The sequence below is a fragment of the Heteronotia binoei genome, chromosome 9 (genome assembly GCF_032191835.1).
Source record: "Heteronotia binoei isolate CCM8104 ecotype False Entrance Well chromosome 9, APGP_CSIRO_Hbin_v1, whole genome shotgun sequence".
NCBI classification, from domain to species: domain Eukaryota; kingdom Metazoa; phylum Chordata; class Lepidosauria; order Squamata; family Gekkonidae; genus Heteronotia; species Heteronotia binoei.
The window spans coordinates 55,041,519-55,067,767 of record NC_083231.1 but is presented as its reverse complement, the minus strand read 5'-3'; the positions used below and the strand labels follow the sequence as shown (position 1 = coordinate 55,067,767).

The window sequence follows — 26,249 nt, the reverse complement described above, 5'->3', positions numbered from 1 at the left end:
AATCAGTGACTTTATTCCCCCTCAAGGGTTGACATACGAATCTCACAAAGCTATATTCTATCAGTTCCATTTTTATCCTAACCTTTTCCCAAGGAGCTCAGGATAATATTGCTCTGCCTTCCACAATCCATCATCACAACAACTCTGGCTGGGACTGATGGGAGTTGTAGGCAAAAAACATCTGGAGAGCTACCAATGGCCACCCCTGAACTAGAAGACAATGACATGCCCAAGATACCTAGTGAACGTCAAGACTGAGTGGGGATTTGAACTTGGGCCTCCTATGTGCTAGTCCAGCACACTAACCATTTTCTCAAGTGTGTGTGAAGCTAGAGAAGGCTACAACTCTGTGTAATAATTTCTATTCACTCCCTTCCCCTCCTCAAGGAAAACAGTAATTTTGAGTTCTGATAGTTCAGTGTGAGTTCTTTCACTAAAAATACAAGTATAAACTGACTGTGGAACATGATTTGAGCTCTTCCTATGTAAATGATAACATTTAGCTTATCCAGGCACAATCTAGTCAATTTTCAATTTAAAAAATGCTAATTACTAGATATTTAATATGCTATGAATGACAGCTTTTTCCAATAATGACAACTTTCTCCAATAATGTAGTGCATACAAAATACTGTTATGGCATTCAGATGTAAATCCTCTACATAGCTCTCCAAAAATGAATTCCAGTAAAGCAGCTGTGACTGTCTGATGCAGCAAATAAATAAATCTTGTTTCAAAGACTGAAGCTGCAATCCTATGGGCATTTTACTGGGAGTAAGCTCCCTGAGTGATGTGGGAGTAAATGTGCTAGTCTTTATGGTATCATAGGATGATAGCTTTTCTTTAAAAAGCTTGCTTCTTTTGTTCTCTTGATTAAGGTTTATAAAGTTCAAATAACTGTCATTTTAGACCCCTCCTGAATAAAATGTACATAGTGTATGACTGCATCATATCAGCTGCAAGGAAATACATATACTGGACCTGCAAGCTTGGAAAGGAAGTTCAGATAAACTAAAACCAGGCCTTCAAATGCCCCATTCACATCCTATTTCTATGACATTTTTCACATAGCAAGAATAAAGATAAACATAACTTTGCTGCAGAACAGTATCAGGCAAATATTCCATCAAACTAAGGATGAAACATGATCTTTAAGACACAAGCTTCGTTGTTTGTTCGGATTATCTTTTGATCCATGTCGCAAATGCAGACAAATAGCTACACACAGATTTCAAACCAGTCATGGGAAAGGCAGGATCATTTTCCCAGTGGGATATAAAAAACGTTTATCTATAATTAACAAAATCCTAAACTGCACCAATATACTTTAGTGTCACCATCATGATCCCCATTTATCTCTTGGCTGAACTGCTATCTTCCTTTGATGATTCTGTAAGGGTGGGGCGGAGAATGGGATGAAACCCTTAAGTGCGAGGGTCCAATGATACAGGAGTGACCTTCAAAAGGCAAGGTTGTATAGATCGTACATGACAGGCACATGGTTCCAGCCGCTGAAATTAAAGGAAAAGTTGGAAAACTGGACATTTTATGACACATTCCCTCCCCCATATACTACGGATTGAAGGCATGGAATCTACTTCATAATAAATGAACAGCATACCAAATACAATGGAAACTGTGAGCTCCCCCTTCACATGCTGAAGGGTTTGGAACAGAAGCCAAAACTGTAACCATGCTTTATTGAGCACAAGTACGAACAATGAGACAATTACTGCTCCGTTTATCCTATACATTGCACTTGATTACTCTCTTTGCATTTGACAAGTTAGGAATTCTTACCTGATGACAATGAATATGACACCATCCCATTGTTTCCGGAATCAAGATCCCTGGCATGTATGGTGGCAACTAGTGTTCCTGCTGGTTGCCCTTCCAGTACCTAATGGCAAACAATTTGTTTACAACTGAACTTTCCAAATTTCCAAATCTTCAAAATTAAATTCATAGCATAAAGGAAGCAGATAAAACATAAATGCTACCTGGGGCTGAGCTGTGGTCTGCTGAAGGACCCCAACCATAGATACAAAGCAGCTTTCTTTCTACAGTTTCTCTGTACCATAGCCCTTTTTGGCCACTTCTCAAACTTGATCTTCCAACAAGATGCATAGCTGTGTTGGCTCTGCCTCCTCCAGTAGGTATTTTGTGACTGGTCTGTAGCAGCAGAAAAGGGCAAAAGTCCAGTAGCATCTTAAAGACTAGCAAAATTTGTGGCCAGGTATAAGCTGTTGTGAGACACTTCTCATACTGAAGAAGTGAGCTGGGACTCACGATAGCTCATACTTTGCCACAAAATTTGTTAGTCATTAAGGTGCTACTGGACTCTTCATCTTTTCTACTGACCTTCCATACCAGTTAATAGCTAAGTTTGCACAAAACAGAATTTCAGAAAACAGATTCATTCTAATAGATTACAATCAACGTACAATTCCCCCCCCCCAAAAAAATCTATGTTCTTTCTTCAAGCAGGGCCCCCCAAACTTTTGAACCCTGTGGGCATCTTTGGAGTTCTGGCACAGGGTGGTGGGCACAAACATAAAATGGCTGCCACAGGAGGTAGCTGGCAGCTGCCACAAAATAGCTACTGGAGGAGGCAGAGCCATGTACCGGGAGAATACCCAAGAGAGGGGGGGGGGGGAAATGGTACACTGGGAAAGAGAAGCAAAAGAGAATCCTGTGGTGGCACCAGTGGCTGAAACCATTCATCTGCTGGACAACAGTCCCAAGTAGCCACACCCACTTTCTAAAAATACTTGGCAGGCAGCCATTGCCCACAGGTACCATGTTGGGGACCCCATCTTAAATAAATATACCAATACTTTTAATTATTTCAGATAACAGATGTTTCAATTAGCATTGCCACTCCTGATACTCTAGACGGTTCAATCAAAAATATCCAGATTGCCTACAGACTTAAACCCTGACGTTTGCTATTTGACTCAGGTGGGAGTCAAAAGTATTCCTGTCTCCACGAAAAACACATACATAAATCTGAGTTTTCAACATTAACCATGGCATGAAATACAGTTTAGAATATATGGACAAAAAATGTAAGTAGCCACACTAGCCCATGGTAAAATCCAAAAACAAACAAAACAGCACACTGGGCAAGCTTTATTCATAAGGCTGGATGTTATAAAGGAAAGAGGACAACAATGATAATGAGGAGGAGAATGTTACCTCTGTTTAATAACATGGCTATGATTGCCAATCACAAGATAAGTAAAAGAGTATTATGTTCATTGACTAGTTGATCACATATTTCCTTAATTATTCCATTTGAGTTCAGTAGCACCTTAAGGGCCAACAAGAGTTTCAGGGTATAAGATTTCAGGAGGCAAAGCTCCCATTGTTAGACTCTTGCTGGTCTATAAGGTGCTACTGAACTCAAATCTAACCACTTTACTGTAGATGGAACGCAGCTACCCTGTGAAACTTCTTTAATTACATGCTAAATTCTACCCATATTTTTACTCCCAGTTCAATCATGTCACCACAAGATGGTGCTCAAAACAAATAAATGGTGGCTGTAGGCCATGACAGGTCTTTTGCTGTAATGTCAATGCAATAGCTACACTGGATGGATTGTACATTCCATTAAATATTCTCTCTGCCATGCTATTCCACATTAACAAGATTCACATATGAAACAGAGGTGCCTTTTAAAGCCAGAAACAAAAAATGGTGAGAAGCAATAACTACACACCTTGATGCTGAACTCTGTTCCGGCAGAAAACTGAGGGAAGCAGGGATGGTTATCATTAAGGTCAGTAACTGAAATATAGGCCGCTACTGTGGCATTAAGTTGAGGAGCACCATGGTCAGTCACGAGTACAACAAGTTGGTGGTGAGCTTGTTGCTCGTAGTCTAATGCTACCCAGTTTATAATTTCACCTGCAGAACAAGCAAGGGGAAGCACTTTAATCAGCTGCACAGAACACACTCCATTAACTACTTCTGCCATTTGGTATGTGTACTACAGATATACTTGCAAGAACCCATCAGTCAGCACTGACTTTTGCATTTCTGAGGTTATAATAATCTCAGTGTACTCCAAGCAACTTTATGTCACATACCAAAACCCCCATAACCTTAAAGCCAGATGGCCATTCTAAAGAAGCCAAAATGCTCTCCCTTCACTGCCAATGGAAGAAAATAGTGAACATTATTTCAGATTTTGGCCAGCTGACTGACTTATCACATACTAGGGACCTCTCAGCCTCTTTGGAGACTACTAGAGCAAGCATTTTCCTCCCTTTTCTATAAGACAAAAGATCTTCCATAGAGTTGCAAAAACTTGCTTGAGCATTTGGACTTCATCCCAGTTTTATGGGTATCTCTTTAAAAAAACTGTTGCAATGGAACTGCAGTAAATTGCTTTGATATCTCCATTGTCTCCCCAGACCCATCTTTAGTAGCCATTTTTCTTCACTCATTCTCCAGATGGTAAATACTACCACTTTTGTGTAGTATACAGTCTCAGGTTCCACATCTGTAAAATGCAATGCCTCTCTTGCCAGCTGTCTTCATCACTTGTGCTTGATTTTCATTCCACATTCCTTTTTGCTGAATTTCAAGCATTTTATTTTACCTTGTTAAAATAGCTGGCTTTGTTTATCTTAGATAAGGCATTTGATTTCATAGTTTTCACCTCTTCAAATGGCTATGTTCTATTTACAATTGTAGTATTACACACAGGATACCCCCTAGAATTTCTAGGAATACCAGATTTTCATTGTTTTCTCTCTCCTGTAGAAGATCTTTGATTTCTCCCTCCTAGCTATCCTGGAGCCTCCAGTCATCTAGAAGCAGAATTTCAGTTTGGGGGTATTCTGAGCTGCTGAAGGACAGAATTGGTGAAAATCATCCTCTTGTGCTTGTGGAAATTCTAGGCAGAATCAAAGTTCCACATTGTAACCCTAAACAGAATTATATTCCCTTAAGGTCATGGCAAAAATTATAGGATTGCACTGATATTGGCAGTGATGTCCTCAACTAATGCCTAGGGCCACAAAGGCAATTTTAGCTATATCTATAGCACAGTTGAAAGGAGCAAACATTAAGTATAAATATAGTCAGGTTAATTTTTACACCTACTAGTAGCAAATCCAGAGCAAAAACTGAAGTACAGTCATCAGTGGGAGAATATGACAACAAGCTGAAAAAGAGGCAAAAGGACCAGGAAGACTCATAACCAGGTACTACAGGGCATCTGAATGTATAAAGAAAGGAGAGTGCAAAGAAGAAGAATTGCAGATTTATATCCCACCCTTCTCCCTGAATCAGAGACTCAGAATGGCTTACAATCTCCTATGTCTTCTCTCCCCCAACAGACACCCTATGAGGTGGGTGGGGCTGAGAGGACTCTCCCAGAAGCTGCCCTTTCAAGGAAAACCTCTGCAAGAGCTATGGCTGACCCAAGGCCATTCCTGAAGGTGCAAGTGGAAGAGTGGGGAATCAAACCTGGTTCTCCCAGATAAGAGTCCGCACACTTAACCACTACACCAAACTGGCTCTAGAGGAATCTACAGAAGTCCAACGAATGGATTCAAAGAGATGTTGTTGACATGAAAGGTATTAATTGATAATACAATCAAAGGGTCTAAAGTAAATTGTCCAGATGGGTTTTATATATCTTAACTAACATACGAAAAGACAGGGCTACTCTTTGTCACCAGACTCTGCAGTTCTGCAGGAGTTTAGAGGGTCTCCACTGGTACTACTTTTAAATGTTTTTGTGGGTTGTTTGTAACTACATATCTTATTGTACAGAGTTAAGACTAGTAGAATCAAACACATTTTGTTTGAAATTAATCCCAGCTTAATTGTAGCCATATGTTAAAAAAAATAGGAACACTGCATGTGATCTACTGGTCTGATTATTTATAAATCTTTTATATATCTTGTCAATTCACTGTATGAGGGTGTGACAGATGGCTAAAGGAGCCTTTCATGTGGAAGTGGAGAGATAAATCTGTCAAACTATCAGCTCCTATACAGTCTGAAAGCTTGGCTTTGAGTATAAACAGGCTAAAAAACTATTAGCACTTTTACACATACTCAATAATGCACTTTCAATGTACTTTGCAACTGGATTTTGCAGTGTAAAATGGTAAATTCCACTAGCAAACAGTTGCTGAAGTGGATTGAAATGGAATTATTTGGCATGTGTGAAAGAAGCACCCTATGTTGTCTCAATCCCAGTTTCCGTGGAAAGCTAGCTAAAGAACTGGAATTCCCCAAAGGAGCTTATATTTATACTGTGAGATTCCGAAGGTTGACAAAACGCTAAAGATTTATCTGAAGAATAAAACCTTGGCTGATAGCTGCTCTCTGCAATACTGTAACACAAGCCCAGCACTTGGGCATAATTTCAAGCTCTTTAGTGAACATCTTAATTCCACCCAAGGAAGTTAATAAAGGGTTCCCCCCACACACACTGTTTACCTTAAGTCTTACCTGCAATAGCTGCATTTAGGGTTCAGTCTGTCAGGTGGGGATCGCTCTGGTCAAACTTCATATCACAGTACTTCTATTCTAACGGCATTTACAACCCCAACCTTAGCAGAGGAAAATCACCCTTGACTAAATAAAACAGTTAAAGTCAACTAATAAAGAAAAGTCAGTCAGGCTGTTTCTTTCTTTGTGTATCTCTTTACCTCACTGCTTTCAGTTCTAAATCTGGAGTTGCAACACATTTTTTTACAAAAGAGATATATTTCAATCACTTCTGTTTAGGAAGAGACTATACTTTTCATAAACAACATGGGGAGATTGTAAAATATTTTACCTGTGTTGGAATTGATCTTGAAATATTTGCCACCAGATAAGAGGAAATAGGAGAGCTGTCCGTTTCTCCCAGAGTCCTTGTCAACTGCTGTGAGTATGCCAACCACACCTTGGGGTAATGAACTTTCTTCAATTTCAAAAAAATAGACATCACGCATGAACACAGGAGAATTGTCATTTTCATCAACGACGCTAACAATTACTGATGTACTTGCATTTTGCCCTGGCTTATCCATTGGGCTAGTAACATAAGCTCTAAAACTGTGTGACTGAGTTAGTTCATAGTCTAAGGCATTTCGTAGGTAAATGTTTCCTGTTTTGGGGTCAATTCTAAACAAAGCAGAATCTGTGTTATGCTCTAAAGAATACACAAATGCCCCAGGGGTATATTGTGGATCTAATGTCTGGGCTTGTATTTGAAGAATTATGGCACCTATGGAACATGTCTCTCTGACATCCACGTGATAGACCAAATTTTCAAAACTCAAGGTGGGGCGTGCCTTCTGTTCATCAACAATCACAGTCAGGACCATCAAAGAACTCAAAGGAGGACTTCCATGATCTTCAGCTGCAATGCGTATTGTGTACTCTTTCGGCTTATTGGTATCCAGAGACTTGGCAAGATACAGCACTCCAAGAACCGGATCAATGGTAAAAATACCTGATTGATTGCTCACAATTGTGTATCTGATCATTCCGTTTAGCCCACTGTCTTTGTCTTCTGCATGAGCTAAGTACAGAGCTGTGCCAGATATTGTGCTATGTGATATATGTATAATATCAGATTCCATAACAAACACCGGAGGGTTGTCATTGACATCTATCACAGTTATGTTGACCTGCGCATTGCTGTAGACAGGGAAGCTTCCCAGCTGTGATTGCACTGTAAGAACTGTGTGGCAATCGGTTTCATGGTCAAGGAATTTTTTGGTGCGGATAATGCCATACTGAGGGTCAATGGAGAATCTTCCATAGGGATCGCCCGAAGAAATTCTGTATGAAATTGTTTCCAAGAAATCTGTAAGAGAGACAAAGCACAACCAAAGTCAGGCATCTGGTTGTTTAGAGGCTCCACTTAACAGAATATACTTTTGAACATCTGTAACATATATGACATGGCAGTACTAACTAAGCTGAACAACTCAGACCGCTCTTGCAGATGTTTGCTGCCTAAGCTCTCAGTTTCCTTGCTGGTATCTCTGGAGTGCACCACAGAAACGGGCACTCTACAGAGCCTACTTAAATGTTAACCCATTTTTTAGATCTATATTTTCCCCCCAAAGCTGTGAATTAACACTTTGTGAAGAAACAAGCATCATTTCTCTCATACAGAATATACTGGAACTTTTCACCCGCTAGGTCATTTTAAACTGAAGAATTCTACACTAAGGAAACAAAAATATTCCATGCAATTTTAATTCCTCAGTGTAGCTACTGTGAGAACCAAATGATCAAAGCCTGAATCCAGTGTACAACTAAGAGGTTATAACATATCTAGAGTCTGGAGAAGGCAGGCAGAGCTTCTCAAGGATAAGGAAAAGAATGTTTTATAGGAAAACATGGAATGTTAATAATGAAACCCACATGGACTAGTGTTAGTCCACATTCTACAATCTTAGTAAAATATTATGTGGTTAATATACTTGCCTCTACAGTGCTAAAAGAAATAATTTTGTATCCATAATTATTTATTAATTAAACTATTTAAGTCTCTTCCACAGACTGAAGTTCGCTCACAAAAGATATCCTCTATTCTTATGCTGAAAACCCCACTATGCTTTACAAATTTTAAACGATTCAGCAGTGCCCCCACAAAACAAATCTTCAGAAAAAAGCATATATGTATTACAGCCTTAACTGCCCATACAACTTGCCTACTAGCATGCCCAGGGCTTTTTTTGTAGCAGTAACTCCTTTGCATATTAGGCCACAAACCCTGATGTAGCCAATCCTCCTGGAACTTACAGTAGACCCTTTACTAAAATCCCTGTAAGCTTTTAGAGGACTGGCTACATCAGGGGTGTTTAGTCTAATATGCAAAGGAGTTACTGCTACAAAAAAACCCCTGAGCATGCCCATTTCCTCACCAATATTTTTAATGACAGAACCATTGAAAATGTTTTTGCAAAGGTTTCATAAATGCCACCATTCAAAACAAATTGTCATGGGGGAAACTTTATAAACAGTATTCTACTTATAGATATTATAAATCTCACACTTTCAGCTTATCCCATGGAGGCTGAAAACCCCTTGAACCAGTGCCTGAGGTGATTCTGGAGTGGATGTTGGCTAATAAACTGAAGCTTAATCCTGACAAGACAGAAGTGCTACTGATGGACGGAAGGTCTGACCCAGGATCTAAGGTATCACCCATTCTGGAATGGGTTGCACTCCCCTTGAAGGAACAGGTCTGTAGTCTGGGGATGCTCTTGGGCCAGTGAAAATGGGTTTAGGCCTACTAGTAGATAAGTAGGTGATAACTGTAGCTAGGAGTGGCTTTCTCCAGCTCTGACTGGTTAGCCAGCTGCAGCCTTCCCTGGGCAGAAAAGATCTAGCCCTGACTAGTCTAGATTAGATTACTCTATGTGGGCTGCCTTTGATAAATCTTTGGAAATATGCTCTATGTGGTGCTGCCCTTGAGAAATGTTCAGAAACTTCAACTGGTACAGAACACTGCAGCCACCATGTTGACTGGTGTGTGTCATAGGAACCATGTCATTATAATCTTGGCCCACTTTCATTGGCTCTCAATTTTCTTCTGAGCACAAGTCAAGGTGCTGGTGTTGACCTTCAAAGCCCCATATTATTTGGGACCAACATTTCTGAAGGATCGTGTACCTCCAACCATGATGATTATCTTTGGAGGCCTGTCTTTGGTGCACCCACCTTCTAAGATTATGACATGTGGAAGAGTGCCTTCTCAGTCATAGCAACAAAACTCTGAAACTCTCTCCCAGGGAGATACATCTGTCCCCTTTTGTTACCATTTTCCACCAGTTGTTGAAGACTGTTTTGTTTCATTTACCATTTCATCCATGATTCCTCCTTCCTGCCCAGTGTTTTGTTCATTTTTATGTCTTTGTTTGTATTTTAACTGTGTTTTTAATTATTTTAATGATATGTATGTTAATGGGGGGCTGGTTTTAACCATTTTAAAATGTGATCTTATTGTGCAGGAGACATGAATTGGAATCCCCTAACAGTGCATGTGGATTGCACCCAACACTTCCTATAAGCTTCTAATAGTTGTAACTAGAAAAAAAACCCTGTTTATGTGATTTTAATGCCAAGAAACTGTAAGGAAACATTGCATCAAAACACACTTGAGAAAATGCTCTCATTCCCTTCAATTAACAGCTATTGGATTGGCTTAAGGCTTAGTATTAATTATTTTGATTTCTGCTTGTTTGTCAAGCAAAGAGCTTAAATAACTATAGCTGTATCAGCTGCATATGTTTGCAACTCATAGCAATCTGGGGTTCTGGAATCTGTCTGAATGAATTCGGTGGGGTAGGGCGGGATATAAATCGAATAAAATAAATAAAAATAAATAAATTCCAAGGACACTTACTCAAAGGCTCCCTTGCTTTGACTGTTCCTACAGCACTGCCTTCAGGGATATCTTCAGGGATGGAAAATGTATAGCGTGATCGCTCAAATACAGCAGGAGCCATGGCAGTCTGGAGGATCCTCACAGTCACAACTGCATTAACAACTGAACAAAGACCACCTCCATCTCGGGCAGAGACAGCCAGCAGTACACTGCTATGTTCCACATTACTGAGAGCTGATATCAGATAAATAATTCCTGCAAAAGAGAAAAATGTAACTAAAGAGAACACCGATACTTCTGCCTCATGCAGACAAGCTTTAAATTTAAGTGCAACCTTTAAGTATCCTAATGATTGCTTAATGATACTTTGGATTTTTGGGTTTTTTGTAATGAGTTGTAAGAGCTCTTCAGACAAAGAAAGCTATATAGACAGACATTTGTAAAATGCTATTGTAGGTCAACAACATTTATTATTAACGTTAATGTTGTTGTTCAGTCGTACAGTCAAGTCTGACTCTTTGCGACCCTATGGACAAAGTCACGCCAAGCCCTCCTGTCTTCCACCAACCTCCGAAGTCTGCTCAAATTCGTGTTTGTTACATCAGTAATGCTGTCCAGCCATCTCATCTTTTGCTGTCCCCTCCTTCTTTTGCCTTCTGTCTTTCCCAGACAGAACATTAATACGACTTTCTAAAATAATCAGTTTTTAAAAAGTAATAAAATCAAATGGTTGTGTCTTCAACAGAAGTTTTCTTCTACTGATCACTATCTACATGGAAACTGACAGAATGAGAAATCCAAGAGAAAAGTGCTGTTTCTGAGGGTCTAAAGCAGGGGTGTCAAACATGCGACCCACAGGTCAAACCGGCCTGCCCAGGGTTTCGATCAGGCCCACAGGGCTTTCTTCTCCCCTTCCCGACCTCACGCTGCAAAGGTCCAAAGGTTGCGATGACATTGCCAGCTCCTGCCTTCTCTTTGCAGAGGCTAAAGCTGAGAGCAAAGTTACAAAGAAAATGTGGAATGGATTTCCCACTCTGGCTTCTGGACAGAGCAGAGGTGAATGGAAAATCCACTCCACGTTTTCTTTGCAATTTTGTCTATGTGTTTCAATGGAGAGGAGCTTCCCAGTGTTCCTCTGGCCAGCTGAAGCTTTCTGGAGTTGTGTCGTTGCAACCCAAGCATTGATGCCTTGAGCCAGCTTTGTCTCTTCTCAGTGGAGTAAAACTAGTGCCTAGTGAGTACTTTAAGTTGGGAACCCACAACCAAAGGGGGATATGACAAAGGAGAGCCATTGCTAACCTGAGTAGTTCCGGTGGTGGGGGAGAGGCTTGCAAAGCCTTGCTATTTCATGTTTTCCCAGGCAGAGAGCATTTCATTTTTTAAGTTTTTTCAAAGTTTCTGCAGTGATTTTTGTGCTTTTTCTGGAAGTTTTATTTTTAAAACTGCATTACAAAATCTCACTATCCATCCCCCTTTCCATTTTAAACAAAATATCACAAGAGTTTTACGCATGTTTGTATTTTAAGTTAAAAACTGATGTATTTAATTGTGTTGGCCTGTGTCCTCTATAAAGTCTATATCGCTGCTATCTGGCATTACATTTTAGAACATGCATGGCTTGGCCACACAAAGTCCCATTTATGTCAGATACGGCCCTCCTAACAAATGAGTTTGACACCCTTGGTCTAAAGATTATTTTGTGGTATAGAACTTTTAGATCCATAAATAAGAAACTGGGAAGCAGCTTCAGTCTTATACCTTCCAAGTAGCCCAATCCTATGCATTCTAACTCTGTGGAGTTTACTAAGTACACAAATTTGAACTCTGAATGTTCTTTTCATCTGTCTCGCTGTACTACTGAAACTAGCCGTCTAAGGTAAGGCAGCATTATCATCTCAATGTTGGACTAGTTGAGACAGAAAAGTCTGGCTAAGGTCAACTAAATTCGCTTCTGCATAGAGCCCCCATTGCTGCAGATTTAAATTGAGCTATTGAATGACATCATTATGTTTCCACCAACCTTCTGGATTTTCCCTGGCTCAGCTGTGATATTTTCTAAACTTGCTTCAGTAGTTACTAGCAAAAGTGTGAAAGGGAATGGAGTTCTAGTAACTTTTAAATTACTATTGTGAATTGTCACAGTCATACATTTGACTGGTAGATGTCATTCTGCAGTTCAAGATCTAGCCAAGTGCTTCAGAATTGCAGTTGTATCTTTGAAGGATTATTGCGGTTTCAAGCAACACTATCTTCTGGAGCTGAACTGGTGTTATATGCTCAGTGCCCAGAATGTCCAGGTGTTTCTTGAGATTTCTAGGCACTGCTCCAAGGGCTCCAATAACTGGCACAATGGCAATCTTTTTCTTCCAGAGAACCTCTAACTCTATCCATAGGTCTTGGTATTTCATGATCTTCTTCTGTTCTTTCTTTTCTATTCTGCTGTTTCCTGGGATTGCAGTATCAATGATCCAAATCAGAAGTCCCACAGCAGCACCAGCAGCTGCTGCGGCTGCTGTTGTCATCATCATTATGAATGACCTGCCTGGGAAGATTTTAGGAAGACTCCTCATCTTTAGGAAGATTTTAGGAAGACTTCTATAATTCCACAGAACACATAAAACGGAAATGTTTAAGAGGTCATTTTTATAAAGGGAACAGATTACAGTCTGTTGCCCTCTTTATCACATTACTTTCTTGTTTGCCTATTTTTGTAATCTATTCTCTACATAGATGATGGTATATCATAACTTATACTGGTTTGAGCTTGCATTGTTTTCTAATTCTGTAATTCAAGGTCTATTGCTTTGGTAAATGAATGTTACATGACTGCATTGTTTTATACTTTGCAATCCACCTTGAATCTCAGTAAGAAAGAAGGGCTAGAAAGTAAATAAAACTATTGTGAATTCCTTGTAATTTGTTTCAACCAACTTTACATCAAACAAGAAGTTTAGCCGCAAAACACCTTCTTATAATGGTCAAGGACCACTGGATATCTCTGCCAGCCACCATAAAATGGATGTCTCTGCCTGCCTGCCCGCCCGCCCGCCCAAAGCCTTGACAACTGCTCAAGCTCCAGGCAGCCTTCCAGCCATATAACAGAATCTGCTGTGCAAACTCAGCCTCGCTTTTGTTCAACCTAACAATGACTTGTGAAATAGAGTTACTCCTCTTTCCATTTGGTTGATAGGCTAATCAAACCACGGGGTGGCTTCTCTCAAACCACACAGCAACTCCATGTCTGAGCAGGGATGTGTATCCAGTTCCCCTACTATTCCCTCCATGGGATTAGAATAGCTCTCGGTCCACATATTTCCTCATCTGGAGTAATTAGTTCAGAAGCAATTTAGTTTTAGAGAACTAGCATATTATTTAGCTACAGTTAGTCAATTAGGGGGGAAAAGTTATCAAAATCAATGAAAACATTTTTTGTAAACGATACAATTAACTACAGGCCAAAATTAGAAGCATTCCATTTGTACAGCTCCCAAAAGCAATACATCTAAAATACATTAAAATTATTTTTTTAAAAGAGCACCCTGACTGCTCTGGAGATTACAAAGGGCATAATTAAAACCATTCAATATCCACCTTGCCTTCTTCAAAACTGATTGGTATCTTGGAATAAATGTTCCTCCTTGTCATGAAGTTTTTTTCCCTTTTAATTCAAATAAAATTAAGGTATCATTATTTCTATTTTATTATTACCTTCATTATATATTAGATTCTATACTTAATCTTTTTCTGTTTCATAGAGAGAGCCACATAAACAATTTAATCGTTCAGTGAAACCGATACAAGTATGGTCTCACTTGCATACAGAAATGTTTAGAAGTTTCTTCTGTGCCGTTGCCAAGGCTAGATTTTCAGCAGACGCTGCAAAGCAACAGAAGGCAAGAAAATTCCACAATGGTCCAAGAAGCACTAGCAGCAAAAGTGGAGTGTGCTCTGGAATCTGGCTGCCTTTATTGCACACACATGATCACTCTCTCTTACATACTCTCTGGAGAGGAAAGTCAGCTTTGGAACAAAGGAGAATTAAAACATCTGATTTTACTATGCTAGAGCTGTTTCACCAGCTGAATGACTAATTTGGGATAAAGCATTCTTAACCAGAAGAGTGGAAAACAGATAAAACACCAAAAATCAAAGGTGCTCTAGCGAAATTTCCTATGACAATGCCAAACCATTGTAAAAACAAACTGCCTTTTGATCACTTTAGACTATATTTTAAAATATCTTTTTAAAGAACAGTGGGTCTTTGTTTTTCATTGTGAAAAAAACCTCTATTGTAGCTCTGGAGTAATGGACTGAAAATCTATTGCTGTCGCCAGATACATTTTGAACAAATGGCTTTATTGCCCCTTCCCCAATTCCTTAGTATGCTGATGGCATTTTATGATTACATAGACCATAGAACAATATTCCAAAGATGACATATTTGGCTTTTCTTGAGATAATATGACCAACTTCAGCTTGCTAAGCAACACTTATGACCTCTCGCCTTCTCCAGGATGTGACATGAAGTGGCAAGTGGAAACTCCAAATAATGCTATTTGCAGTTTTAATTATTATTAGATTAAATAAAAATACATGAGAAGAAATAATCAACTAATAAGCACCAGGATTTGGCTTGCAGTGTTTTCATCCTGTCAATCAGGGATGGGGATAGGGAACAGCAATAAAGCTTGGTAGACTTTCCAAAAGGAGCATGTTTTCATCTTGCCTACTACCGTGAGCTTTCATTGGAATGCACTTCCTACCTACCATGGCATATGCCTTTCCTTTCTTTGGGCACACCTGCACAGAACATGATCCCACTCTCTCAAAGTTTTTTCTTTAGCCTAAACAGTAAAACTCAAGAAAGAGTCTCTGAATACAAAGGGCATAATGGTGGGGTTTGTGCCAAATACCCCTCTCATTTTAGCTAGGTATTTATTTTTCAACCATTTCCCAGGACAAATTGGTTCAGCGAGAGGTTCAAAGGAATAAAAATCCAAAACAAATGACATGAAAATCCAGTGGTTCCATGGGTGTGCCTCCCTCCCCATACAGGTCTCATTGGCAGCATTTAGAAGCGAGAGGAAGGGGCTCTCAGCTGGAGTTAGATCCAGGCTCAGAGAAAGGGTGTCAATGCTCTCTTGCTTTCCCTCTGACAACTTTAGGCTTTTATAGACCATCATCATTTACATCATGACCAAATGAACGAAAACCAAAACAAATTATCCAATAAAACCACCATATATGACATACATAATTTGGAGGAGTAGTCTTACTAGATTCACAAACATATTATGAAAACCCAAAACTTTGGGATTCCATTGGGACATATAGCACTGCACAAATTAGACTTGTTAAAATAATATGTTTGCATATTTTTGCTCAAAACTTCAGAATTTTATTCTGATTTTTAATCCAGTCTAACAAAGTCGACTCTATGCTTAATCATTAGAGTTACACTAGCACAGACTTTTTTCCAGCAATTACTGTATAGTAAAGTAGTTTCACCCCATGGTAGCTGCTGCTTCTTTGTTAGCATTCTGGAGGGAAATGTACAGTGGAACTAAGGCAGATTCTCACATCCAGTGAATTATCTCAGATGCAGGCCTACATTTACCTAGATGCAAATCAGCTTATCTCTAAGTAACATGCTGACAGCTGTACCAAGTTAACTAACCTTTGAAGAACCCAAGAAACCCCAGTCCACATCTTCCCACAGGAGGTATGCCAACAAATCACCAGCAATCAGAATGTGGGTCTTAGATCAGTATGTACCTTATTGGTCAGCAGCTTCCTCTTGACATAGAAGGCAAGTAATGCAAAGCATTAAAGGAATGGGTGCCCAAGTCGTAATGGTGTACAATCTCCAGAAGAAACTAGTCTACAGTATGTTCCACCTAAGTGTAGCATAGCTGGTCTGGAGCCACTGCCAACCTTCTGTTACCTTCCTAAGAACACTGATTTCAATTGTCCCTGTGCTTCCTGATTCTTCACCACACAGCATCACTTTATAGGCATATAAGGTTGAATTTGTTTTCGCAAGCAGATGTCTCCACTTTTATTCAGCTTCTGATTTCCTGATAAGCAATTGATGCTTTCAATATTCAGCATATGTTTTAACTACTGGTAGTTAAGCATCCATTTGTTGGTGAGAAGGGTGGAGGAGAAACTTTTCACTACATTTATTAAAAGGCATTTCTTTCTCTAGAGCAGGGCTCTCCTAATTAGTAAATACCAACGGTAGAACACAACTTTAACAAGCGAAGAAAAATCAGAAGGAAGCAAAAAATTAGAGGTTAACTATCTGCAACAACTATGTCCAGATGGCTCCCAACAAACACAATTTGTGTCAACTCAGACAGCAGCCAGATGGCTAAAAAGGTATGCATAGTTCATCACCCAAACTCACCTTCAAATCTGGCAGCTGAACAAACTTACTGAGGCAGGTCAATGCTAATACCCAGGAACCTTTCAGAAAGTGGAGTGGGTGTGGGGTTTATTTTTTGGCTAATCATTTGCACAGTTGCCAGCCTCCAGGTGGGACCTGGAGATCTGCTTTTACAACTCATCTCCAGCTGGCAGAGATCAGCTCCCCTGAAGAAAATGGTTGCTTTGAAGGGTGGACTTTATGGCACTATACCATGCTGAGGCCCCTCTCCTCCCCAAACCTCATCCTTTTCTGGCTCCACCCCCAAAGTCTCCAGGTATTTTCCAACACAGACCTGGCAACCATACACTTACGTTATCTGATTGATGTCCTAAGAATTATGTAAAAATACTACAAGTATTTGTTATGAACAAGTTTGTGTACCAAGCAACAATCTCTTGAGAAAACTGAGCAAGTGAGACACAAGCAACCTAAGACATAAACAACCTATATAAGGGAAGCTGTTGCCTTCAAGCTGTACTTATGGGCTTCCCAGAAGTATATGACTGACCATTGTTATCAACAGGATGCTGTACTAGAAGACTTCTTGCTTGACACAGCAGGCCTCATGTTCTCATGGGCCCAAATCTGCTACTGCATTGCCGAACCACTCATACCAGTTAAGAAGCTGGTGAACGCCCAGAAACACTACCTTGGAGAAGCATTGGAACCGCACAGTTTAGCTTTATAACAGAAGGCCCAAGAATGGTCTGAATGTTGAGCTGACTGCCAAGAAGTTGTTTGTTATTATTATTATGAATGGTCACAGGAAGTGCTCCAAGGGCTCCAGTGACAACTGACACTATGGTATCCTTCTTCCCTCAAAGGCACTCTAATTCTATTTGTAGGCCTTGGTATTTCATGGTCCTCTCCTGTTCTTTCTTTTCTATTCTGTTGTCTCCTGGGATTGTAATGTCAATTATCCAAATCCAGTAATTTATGGGCAGCCAATGGAATGACTGTAGAATGGGAGTCATATGCAAGTTTCACTTAGCTCTCAATAACAGCCTAGCTGCAGTGTTTTGAATTAACTGGACTCTCCAAATTGACTTTGCAGGAAGACCTACTTAGAGTACATTACAGTAGTGTAGTCTAGATATTACCATGTTTGGAGATCTCACCATCTTCCCTTCCTTACACACAGGGGTTTCCCTTTTCTTTCTTCTTTCTTGCTGAGCAGTCCCTATATCTATTTTCCTGTTACCTGTTTGACTATGACTGTCCTACTCTGTCACTTTATTATATATTTTAATGCTAGTGATGAAACAGACAAAAATCAGCTTCTTATCTTCCACCTGTAATGGCACATGAGAGGCTTTTGGAAGTTTAAAATAAACAAAATGTTTTATTTAACATAGAGGAGGAAAGTTCAGGTGGAATCAGGGGTATGACGTATAAAATGAACAGATGATAAAAACTGAGGTAACTTTCAATGTTCCCTCTAAGTCACAGAGTCTTGTGAGGAAAAATTCTACTTTATGAGGTACTGACATTAAAGTTGTAAGCTACTGGCATTAAAGTTGTGTGTATAAATTAGTGTGCTCTGTGGTCATCCTTCCTGAGCTAAAACAAAAATGTGTGAGCTGGAGGCTAAAAATCTGTGAGCTAGCTCACACTAACTCAGCTTAGAGGGAACATTGGTAACTTTGTAATTATGCTAACTGCAGATAATTTGCTGCCCAGAAGTAAGCACTTCTTCTATACAACAAGGTCTTTAAAACTTTGATAAGAGTCATACTTTTCAGTTTCTGCTTTAACTTTCAAGCGTAGGTTTCTGAGTTTCACTGACATTAGAAGGCAAGAACATACAACACAGCTCCCAAAATCCTCTTTCAAGAGCTATCAGTCCTTTTTCAAGACCTATCTCTCTTTTCACTGGTCAGAAATTACTTCTTTTAACTAAAAGTAATTTTCCCTTTCAGCTTGGATGAGGATCCTCATTGATCCACCCACTCCTTCTTAGCCTCCTTCCTGATCCTCAGTCAGTGATTAACTCTCTCTTTTTCCACTGTCAATTCCCATCTATCATTTCATAACTGATACTCTCCACAGAATTCTTTGAGTAGCCTGTCACTCAAAGGTTCTCAGACATTAACTGAGGCATTAACCCTTGACAGTCTGTCACACTGTGGCAAGGATCCAGGTTAATAGATCAGCCAAGTCAAGGTAGGGGACCATTTTACAGGCTAGACTGAGTTGAGAGAAAGCAGTAATGATGGATCTAGTATAACCCGAACATTCTTAACTGAGACATTAAGTGTTAGCTGAATCACATTGAAAGTGGGAAAGATTAAGTTTCTTCAAGACATCTGCCTTCCTTACCAGACTCATTTCCTTCTTATCTGGGTTTAGTTTCAATTTACTGACTTTCAGTCACTTGACCACAGCAGGCAACAGCTCAGGACCTCCATTGGTCCTGGGGATTTTGATAGAGAGATGTAAAGCTGGGTGTCATCTACATATTGATGATATCCAATTCCAAAACTGCAAATCATTTCTCCTAAAGGCTTTAAATAAATAAATAAAAGAGGTTGAATAACATGAGAGATGATTGCAACCCAAAGAACTCCACAAGATAACTTCCAAACTGAAGATAGCTGATCTCCAGTGTCAACCCTGAGTCCGATTCATATAGAACAATTCAAACTAGGCCAAGGCACATCCTTTTGATATCTGTTTCTGCCTCCAAATACCTCAGTAGGATGATATAGCTACTGTGTTAAAGGCTGCAGACAGATCCTTGAGGAGCAACAGAGAAGCATAACCTTTGCCTACATTCAAGCAGGGGGTCATCAACCAAAACCACTAGAGCTGTGAAGAGCTAAACTGGTATCAAGGTACAGAAACAAGGTAGAGTAAGGGAAACTATATATTTTAGGAGCTAAGACCAACTGAGACACAGAGAACTAGGGATCTGGCCCAGAAGCAACTGTTACATCAAACATGGCCTAGTTGGAAGTCAGCAGTTAAATACTGGAGGGGTGTATAATACAGACAAACAACCATGGCAACACCATAGATTAATTCTGCCCGAATGGTTCTAGACTGGTAGTCTTTTCAATGACAAACACTCCTCCTCTGTTCAGCTTCAGTATGGGCCAATCACCTCCATCAAAGGCCTAAATCAAGGTACGCTAAGTTTAAAATAGTTATTAAAGATTTCAGGTTTTCACAGCTGGTAACATCATTGGGGTTTGTAGAATATTTCGGGCTCAAGTGCCGTGTTCTACTGGAGAAAGTTTTTCTTCCAGACGTTTCGTTCTCGGCTGCGGAGAACATCCTCAGTGGCGTTGCAACAGGAGCAGGCGCTCTGACCTTCTTGGCTGCTGTGCATTGAGTGAGGCCAGGGCTGCTGGAGAGCTGCTATTTCTAGGCTGGAGGGGGTGTGGATTAAAATAGTTGTAGTAGAGCCATTGTCTTAGTTCCAGAAAGGGAAAGAATCAGAGTTCAGTGACAGAGAACTTGATTTTGATGCAGAAAGTTCCAGCCTCAACCCAACTTCAACAGCAGAAAACAGGATTGCATTTACCTGTAACTGTTGTTCATCTTAGAGGGTAAAACTAAAAGAAGTCAACAATTCTTCTAGAGCAGACTGTACTGACAGAACAGGCTAGGCTTGAGAGAGATGCAAAGCCTTATGGAGAATAGAATCAAACACAGAGCCATAATTCAATTCAGACCTCGACAGAGCTGTCCTGTCTTTTCTATAATTCCACCACACAGCCTTAGGCATCTGTCGTTCAAGGGCCATTTGAGGCTTTTTAAGGTATCTTTGCTCAAAGTATCTCCCATGATGTTACCTTGGCCTGCTACATGAATTGACAAGAGAGTGACCTGATGCTGTGCTGCCCACTCCTTAAATCCATGTAGCCTCTTTGCAAATGGAGAGAGGAGTTGTTCCTCACTGTTTTGAGATGTCATATTTTGCTGTTAACTTGTCGGTGGGACTAGCACGATCAGATGCAAAAGAGGCCTTTAACTCCAAAAGGTTGATGTGCTTGGCAGTGTCTTTCATGCCACCTACCACAGGCAGAGAAACTTTTGCCAATGAGAGGCAGCTCTTCAGAGTGTTATAGGAGGAATCCACAAAGAGCCAGTCATCCAGGTATGGAGAGATGCAGCAGCCACCGAGTGTTAAATAGAGTACTGCTATGGCCACGCATTTAGTAAATTACCCTAGGTACTGTGGTCAACACAAAAGGCAACATATTGTTCAAATGAGAGCTGTTACAACAAAATCTAAGGAATCTCCTCCATTTTTTTGTGAACTATTGTATGAAAATATGCATCCTTGAGGTCAAGGACCACAAACCACATGTTAGCACTCAGTAGAGGAAGTAGATGTGTCAAGGGCAACATTACAAACTTCCAAATTTTGAAATGTTTAAGGGATCTAAAGTCCAGGATTGGTCTCTTGCCTCCCTCTTTCTGTAGATCAGAGAATACCTAGAACAGGGGTGTCTTGGCCCCTGCAGGGCTCATACCTTGCCTGTAAGCAACTGGCTCTTTCCTGCTTCCTTCTTTGGATTTGCTGCCCCTTCTGAGCACAGCTCTAATACCTCTTTGCCCAACTCTGTGGTGAAGACCCTTTGTCCGACTGTGGAGCAAGTTAGTCAGGCTTTGATTTGAACTCTAAGAAGTAACCAAACTTCATTACAGGCAACAGCCATTTGTCCTAAAAGACATTTTCGCATTTAACAATAAACTGCAAAACCCTGCTACCCAAAAGAACCATAGAACCTAGTCATGCTGAAATTTTCCCTCTTGGGGAAAGGTCCCCAGAGGAATGACCCCTTTGTTTGCCCTTCTGCCTGCTTTAAGAACATTTTGACAGGCAAACGGACCGGTTCTAAAGGAAGATTGACCCTGGTAATGGGCTGCTGATACCTGTAGGCTTTGTATGGCTGACTTTGCTGTAAATGTCTCAGGAAATATCTTGGCTTGAAGGCCACCATGAGTGGTGCGTAATCCCTAGGGACTTTGCCGTGAACCTATTTTTCCTGATCCTATTATCCAGGATAGAGTCAGTTTGGTCACTCAAGAGTATTTTAACCTCAAAGGATAGGCCAAACTCTCAGCACTATTGCTGAGGTCCTACTGCAGCAATCCATGACATGGCAGGATGCACTGAATTGTTTCCCCAAACCAAGGCCCTTAGCATGCAGGACTTTTCCTACCATCTTTTGTCCTCTAGAAGTTTTCCATAAGTTGGGCCATTTGATACCTTTCCATGTTAGCTGTGAAGTTGAATACTCTAAGCTCTGGGGCCCCTGAAGAGTAATCCCTCCCCCCCCCCCAAAATATCAAGTTTCCTGCCTTCCCTTTCCACAGGAAACAAATGGGTACCTGACCACTGCCTGGAAAGGAGGATTTCTGCCACTATGGAATTTGTCAGTGGGTGTTGGAAGAGGAACTCACAAGCTTTCTGTTTGATTTTATATAATTTTTAATCTTTTTTGTTGAGCTCTGATACGTTTGTAGCTATATCTAAAATTCCCTTTATAACAGGAAATGCCACTTGCCTTGGGTCTGAGAGAAAAATCAATATCCAGAGCCTTGGCCATTCAAATCAGTTGCTCACAATAGACATTTAAGTGCTCAGTAGAGGAAACTGGATCAGGATAACCCAAGGCAGTGTCTGGTGATGGCATATGGGAGAAATCTGAGTCCTCATCAGATTGCCCTTCTGCCTCCTCCAAATCCAATCCCTGAGGGCCATGAGCAAGAAAGGATGAGTTTTTAGAAGTAGACCCAGAATGGCGTCAGTGCCCCTTATGCTGCTGGCTCTGTGGATGAAAAGGAGGTTGCCATAGTACTTGTTGTTGCCTTGGATCCCATTGCCAGACCAGTATGAACATCTGGGGAAAGAAGCCCCATGAGGTTTGTCAGAAGCCTGGTGGGGTAAGTGGAGTACCACAGCAGGGCTGATCAGGACAAACACCATGACCTCGTTATTAAGAGGCTGAACACACTGGGGATGAGACTTCCATTACATCATCATCCAATGACTGAAAAGTCTGCGAGGCCCAAAAAAGATGAGTCGTCAAGACTTCTTGGTGGTCCCTGGCTTGGGTGGGTAAAGCTCAATGTCAACTTGGATTATGACACTAAAGAGATTGAGATTGGCATTGAGGAAAGGGAAGAGCCAAGGTTGGAGAATGACATTGAGGTAACCATGATATCCAGCATTGAGGTGACTATTTTCTGGACCCAAAGGGATAGTAATCCTTGAGGTCACGGAGAGCCTGAACTCTAGTGTCAAGGTAACAAGGATGATTAATGGCAAGGATGGTGACAATGACTGGCGTCAAGGTAAGGGTGCCTGATCTGGAGACTTCAATGCTTGGCACTGAGGTGACTTAGATCTTGCTGGAGACTTAGAGACTGTGTGACTTGACTTTTTCTTGGCCTTTTTGGCTGGAGGCTCTGAGGCAGCCCTCTGAAGCATTGGAGCATGCTCAGTGGGTTTGGGCAGAGTTGCAGGGACTGAGGCCACTTAAGGTGCGTGGGTCTACTTAGATGACTTTTCAGTGGGTTTATAAGTCACAGTAAGGGATTTCTCCCATAAAGAGTCTTGTCTTATCTTAGGTGTAAGAAGATGGCATGCTGAGCAGTTATAGGTGTTATGGCCCTTGCCCAAGCAAAACAGGCAATCCTCGTGTTCATCATTTTCTGCCATTTTTAGGATGCACTTTTTTAAAACAATGGCATTTTTATTTCCTTTTAAAATTTTCAGATGAAGAATTCACTGTGAAGAAAAAGACACTCACTGTTTGCTGGAAGAACAAACGTCCTTTCTCCATGATGGAAAGAGAGAACCAAAGTAGGAGCACTTTCCCTTCCTCTGACATGTGACCATTTGGATGGGAAAATTCCCCACTCTTGGCTTGGGTGGAGGGGAGTGCTTCAACATCTCTAGAAATGCTGAAAGCTCACAAGAATAGTCTCTGCGGCTGTCCCTGCATGTGTGCAGTCTCATATGGGACTGCACTAAAGACACAACAATGAACAAAAATTTAGCAAAGATCTTTGCCCAAGACTGCAGAATTTCCTTGGCAGCTGAACCCATTCACCAAATGTCTGCTTCTGGCTAGGTTACTAAATAATTCTCACTGACTGAGAGCTTTGGATTAGGTCCAGAAACTTCTACTGCAAATTCCCAATTGAGCAGTTTCAAACCTGAATTGTTCCCAACCTACTCCATACCTGAACATACATCAATCTTCCTTATGTTAAATTCTGTGGCACTTCTTTGACAGAGACTCTGATCCATTAGTGGCTAGACTCAAGCCACCAATCGAATTCCTGTTACTGAATAAGCAACTAATTCTCAAAAGGTCAAAGCCAAATGCATTAACCTAGTCCCACTTACTTCCAATGGCCTCAATGTGCTATCAATTACTTATGCAGATTGAACAAAAAAAGTAATGAAGAGGTTTTCTTCAAAAGGATGTGGTTTCAAAATGTTCCAAAACAAACTATTCCAGTCTTCCAATCTGTCTTTACTCATATGAACCCTTTCATGTGTGTATCCATTTTGTTTTATTATATACCATTAAAAAAGTCACATGTAGTTTAAAAATTAAAAGGAGTAATTCTTCCTGTAATAAAGTATGAAATGAAAAAACATTAAGAATCAAATATACCTTTGCATTTTTAAAACTTAAAGAAAATACACAATTTAATTTATGTTGTGTTATTGCCGCCATTTGTCAAATTCCGTGCCACAACACATCTCCTGCATTTTAAAGTCCGTCTTTGCTAAACAGTTAATGATATAAGCCAGTGTAATTAATGCCATGAGGTAAACCATGAAGGATCAGAAATATTACCTCATGTTCAAAATACTTCACAGCTCAACCCACCAAGTCCTGCTGTTAACTAAGCTGTACTGAAATGACTGGAGAAGCTTAAACTGAGCTGTGTCCTTATATGACAAAAGGCAAAATGCTAGTTATATGGTCAAGGCCCACATTCAGGCATTTCCTCATAATTAACAATTTTATTGGAGAAGTTTTGCTTCAAAGTTGAACATTGTAATCATTCAAAACACCTTTGCTGAATTAAAATCTAAGTGTTCTTCATATTTTTGTGTGCTTTTATATAAGATCAATGTCAAGATTACACTTCTCACAAAAAACAAGCTGACAGCTCAAAAAATCTATTTACATATTGCATTAAAAACATAGGAAAGAACCTGTTTTCTGTTGTCAATAGGATACCACAAAAAGAAACCACCATCATCCCACCCTGAGCCCGTTTGGGGAGGGTGGGATACAAGTGCAATAAATAAATAATCGTGATTTCCAACAAGTGTTCTTCTGGAAATTCACTTCATTCAAAAGAAAACAGTTGATAAGGCAGCAACCAGCATAACCATCACCACCTGCATCAGTAGACATAACAATGCTGACTTCAAAGGGGAACAGAGGGGACTGGATTGTACTGATAAAGTAGGGTTGCCGGGTCTGTGTTGGAAAATACCTGGAGACTTTGGGGGTGGATTTGGAAGACAGCAGGGTATGGGGAGCAGAGAGGCCTTCAGTATGGTACAATGCAATATAATAAACCCTTCAAAGCTGCCATTTTCTCTGGGGGAGCTGATCTCTGCCAGCTGGAGATCAAGTGGGAGATCTCCAGGCCTCACTTATCAAGCCTATCAAACTTCAAAATGTCACTGCATACAAACTGATAAATTGTGCAACTGCACACATCTTCATGAAACCAAGAAAAAAACATAGCTTACTGCATTTAGGAAGTTATTTTTTAAACTGAAAAATGTGTTCCTTTGAAAAGAGACTCTTCTTAAGAGTTTGGTAGCTATAAAAGAGCACTTACACTGTGAAGCAGAAATCTCTTCTGCAATTGGGTTTTGATTACACATCCCACAAGACTGATATATTTTTAAAGGAGAAATGACAGTCTCATGATAAATAGGGATGAGCATGAACTGCATTTCTGAAGTTTGAGATTCATGTCTGAACCACAAACCAATACACTAGTTCTCAAACTGAACCAGTTCACATCATTTTGTGAGCCATTTAAACCCCTGCTTTCTGTTCCCTGCCAAAAGCAGCAGCAAGCAGAAAGCTTTTGACAACAAGAAGAATGGAGAGGGTTAAATGGCCCCAAGTCATTTTACCTCCTGCTTTCTGCTTGCTGTTGCTTTTCGCAGTGAACAGAAAGCAGGGGATAAAATGGTTGGGAGCCCTATTTTCTGCTCTTCACTAACTGCCCTGAACTGCATCAAAATTCATGGATGCTCATGGTAACTCTCCAGTTCACAAACATTGCTTCATAAACTATGAACTGGCCAAAATTCATGATGAACTTTAGTTCATGCCCATTCTTACTGATAAACATGTTCTCTATGTTTTCTTTTTTATATTCATTCTCTCTCTTCCAAAAATTATGAAGAAGAGAGTGGTGATTCCAAGGTAATGGTAGATAAAATCACTACTA

General features: G+C 40.3%; 1 protein-coding gene across 1 annotated transcript in view; it reads right to left on the bottom strand.

Moving 5' to 3' along the window:
- DCHS2 (dachsous cadherin-related 2) overlaps positions 1-26,249 on the bottom strand; it is a 181,204-nt gene that overhangs the window by 51,891 nt on the left and 103,064 nt on the right. The window contains exons 4-7 of the mRNA XM_060246623.1: positions 10,379-10,615; positions 6,809-7,825; positions 3,725-3,912; positions 1,801-1,900 (exon numbers count right to left, since the gene is read on the bottom strand). Of these exons, the coding sequence (XP_060102606.1) occupies positions 1,801-1,900; positions 3,725-3,912; positions 6,809-7,825; positions 10,379-10,615 (1,542 nt within the window). The remainder of the gene's footprint in view (positions 1-1,800; positions 1,901-3,724; positions 3,913-6,808; positions 7,826-10,378; positions 10,616-26,249) is intronic.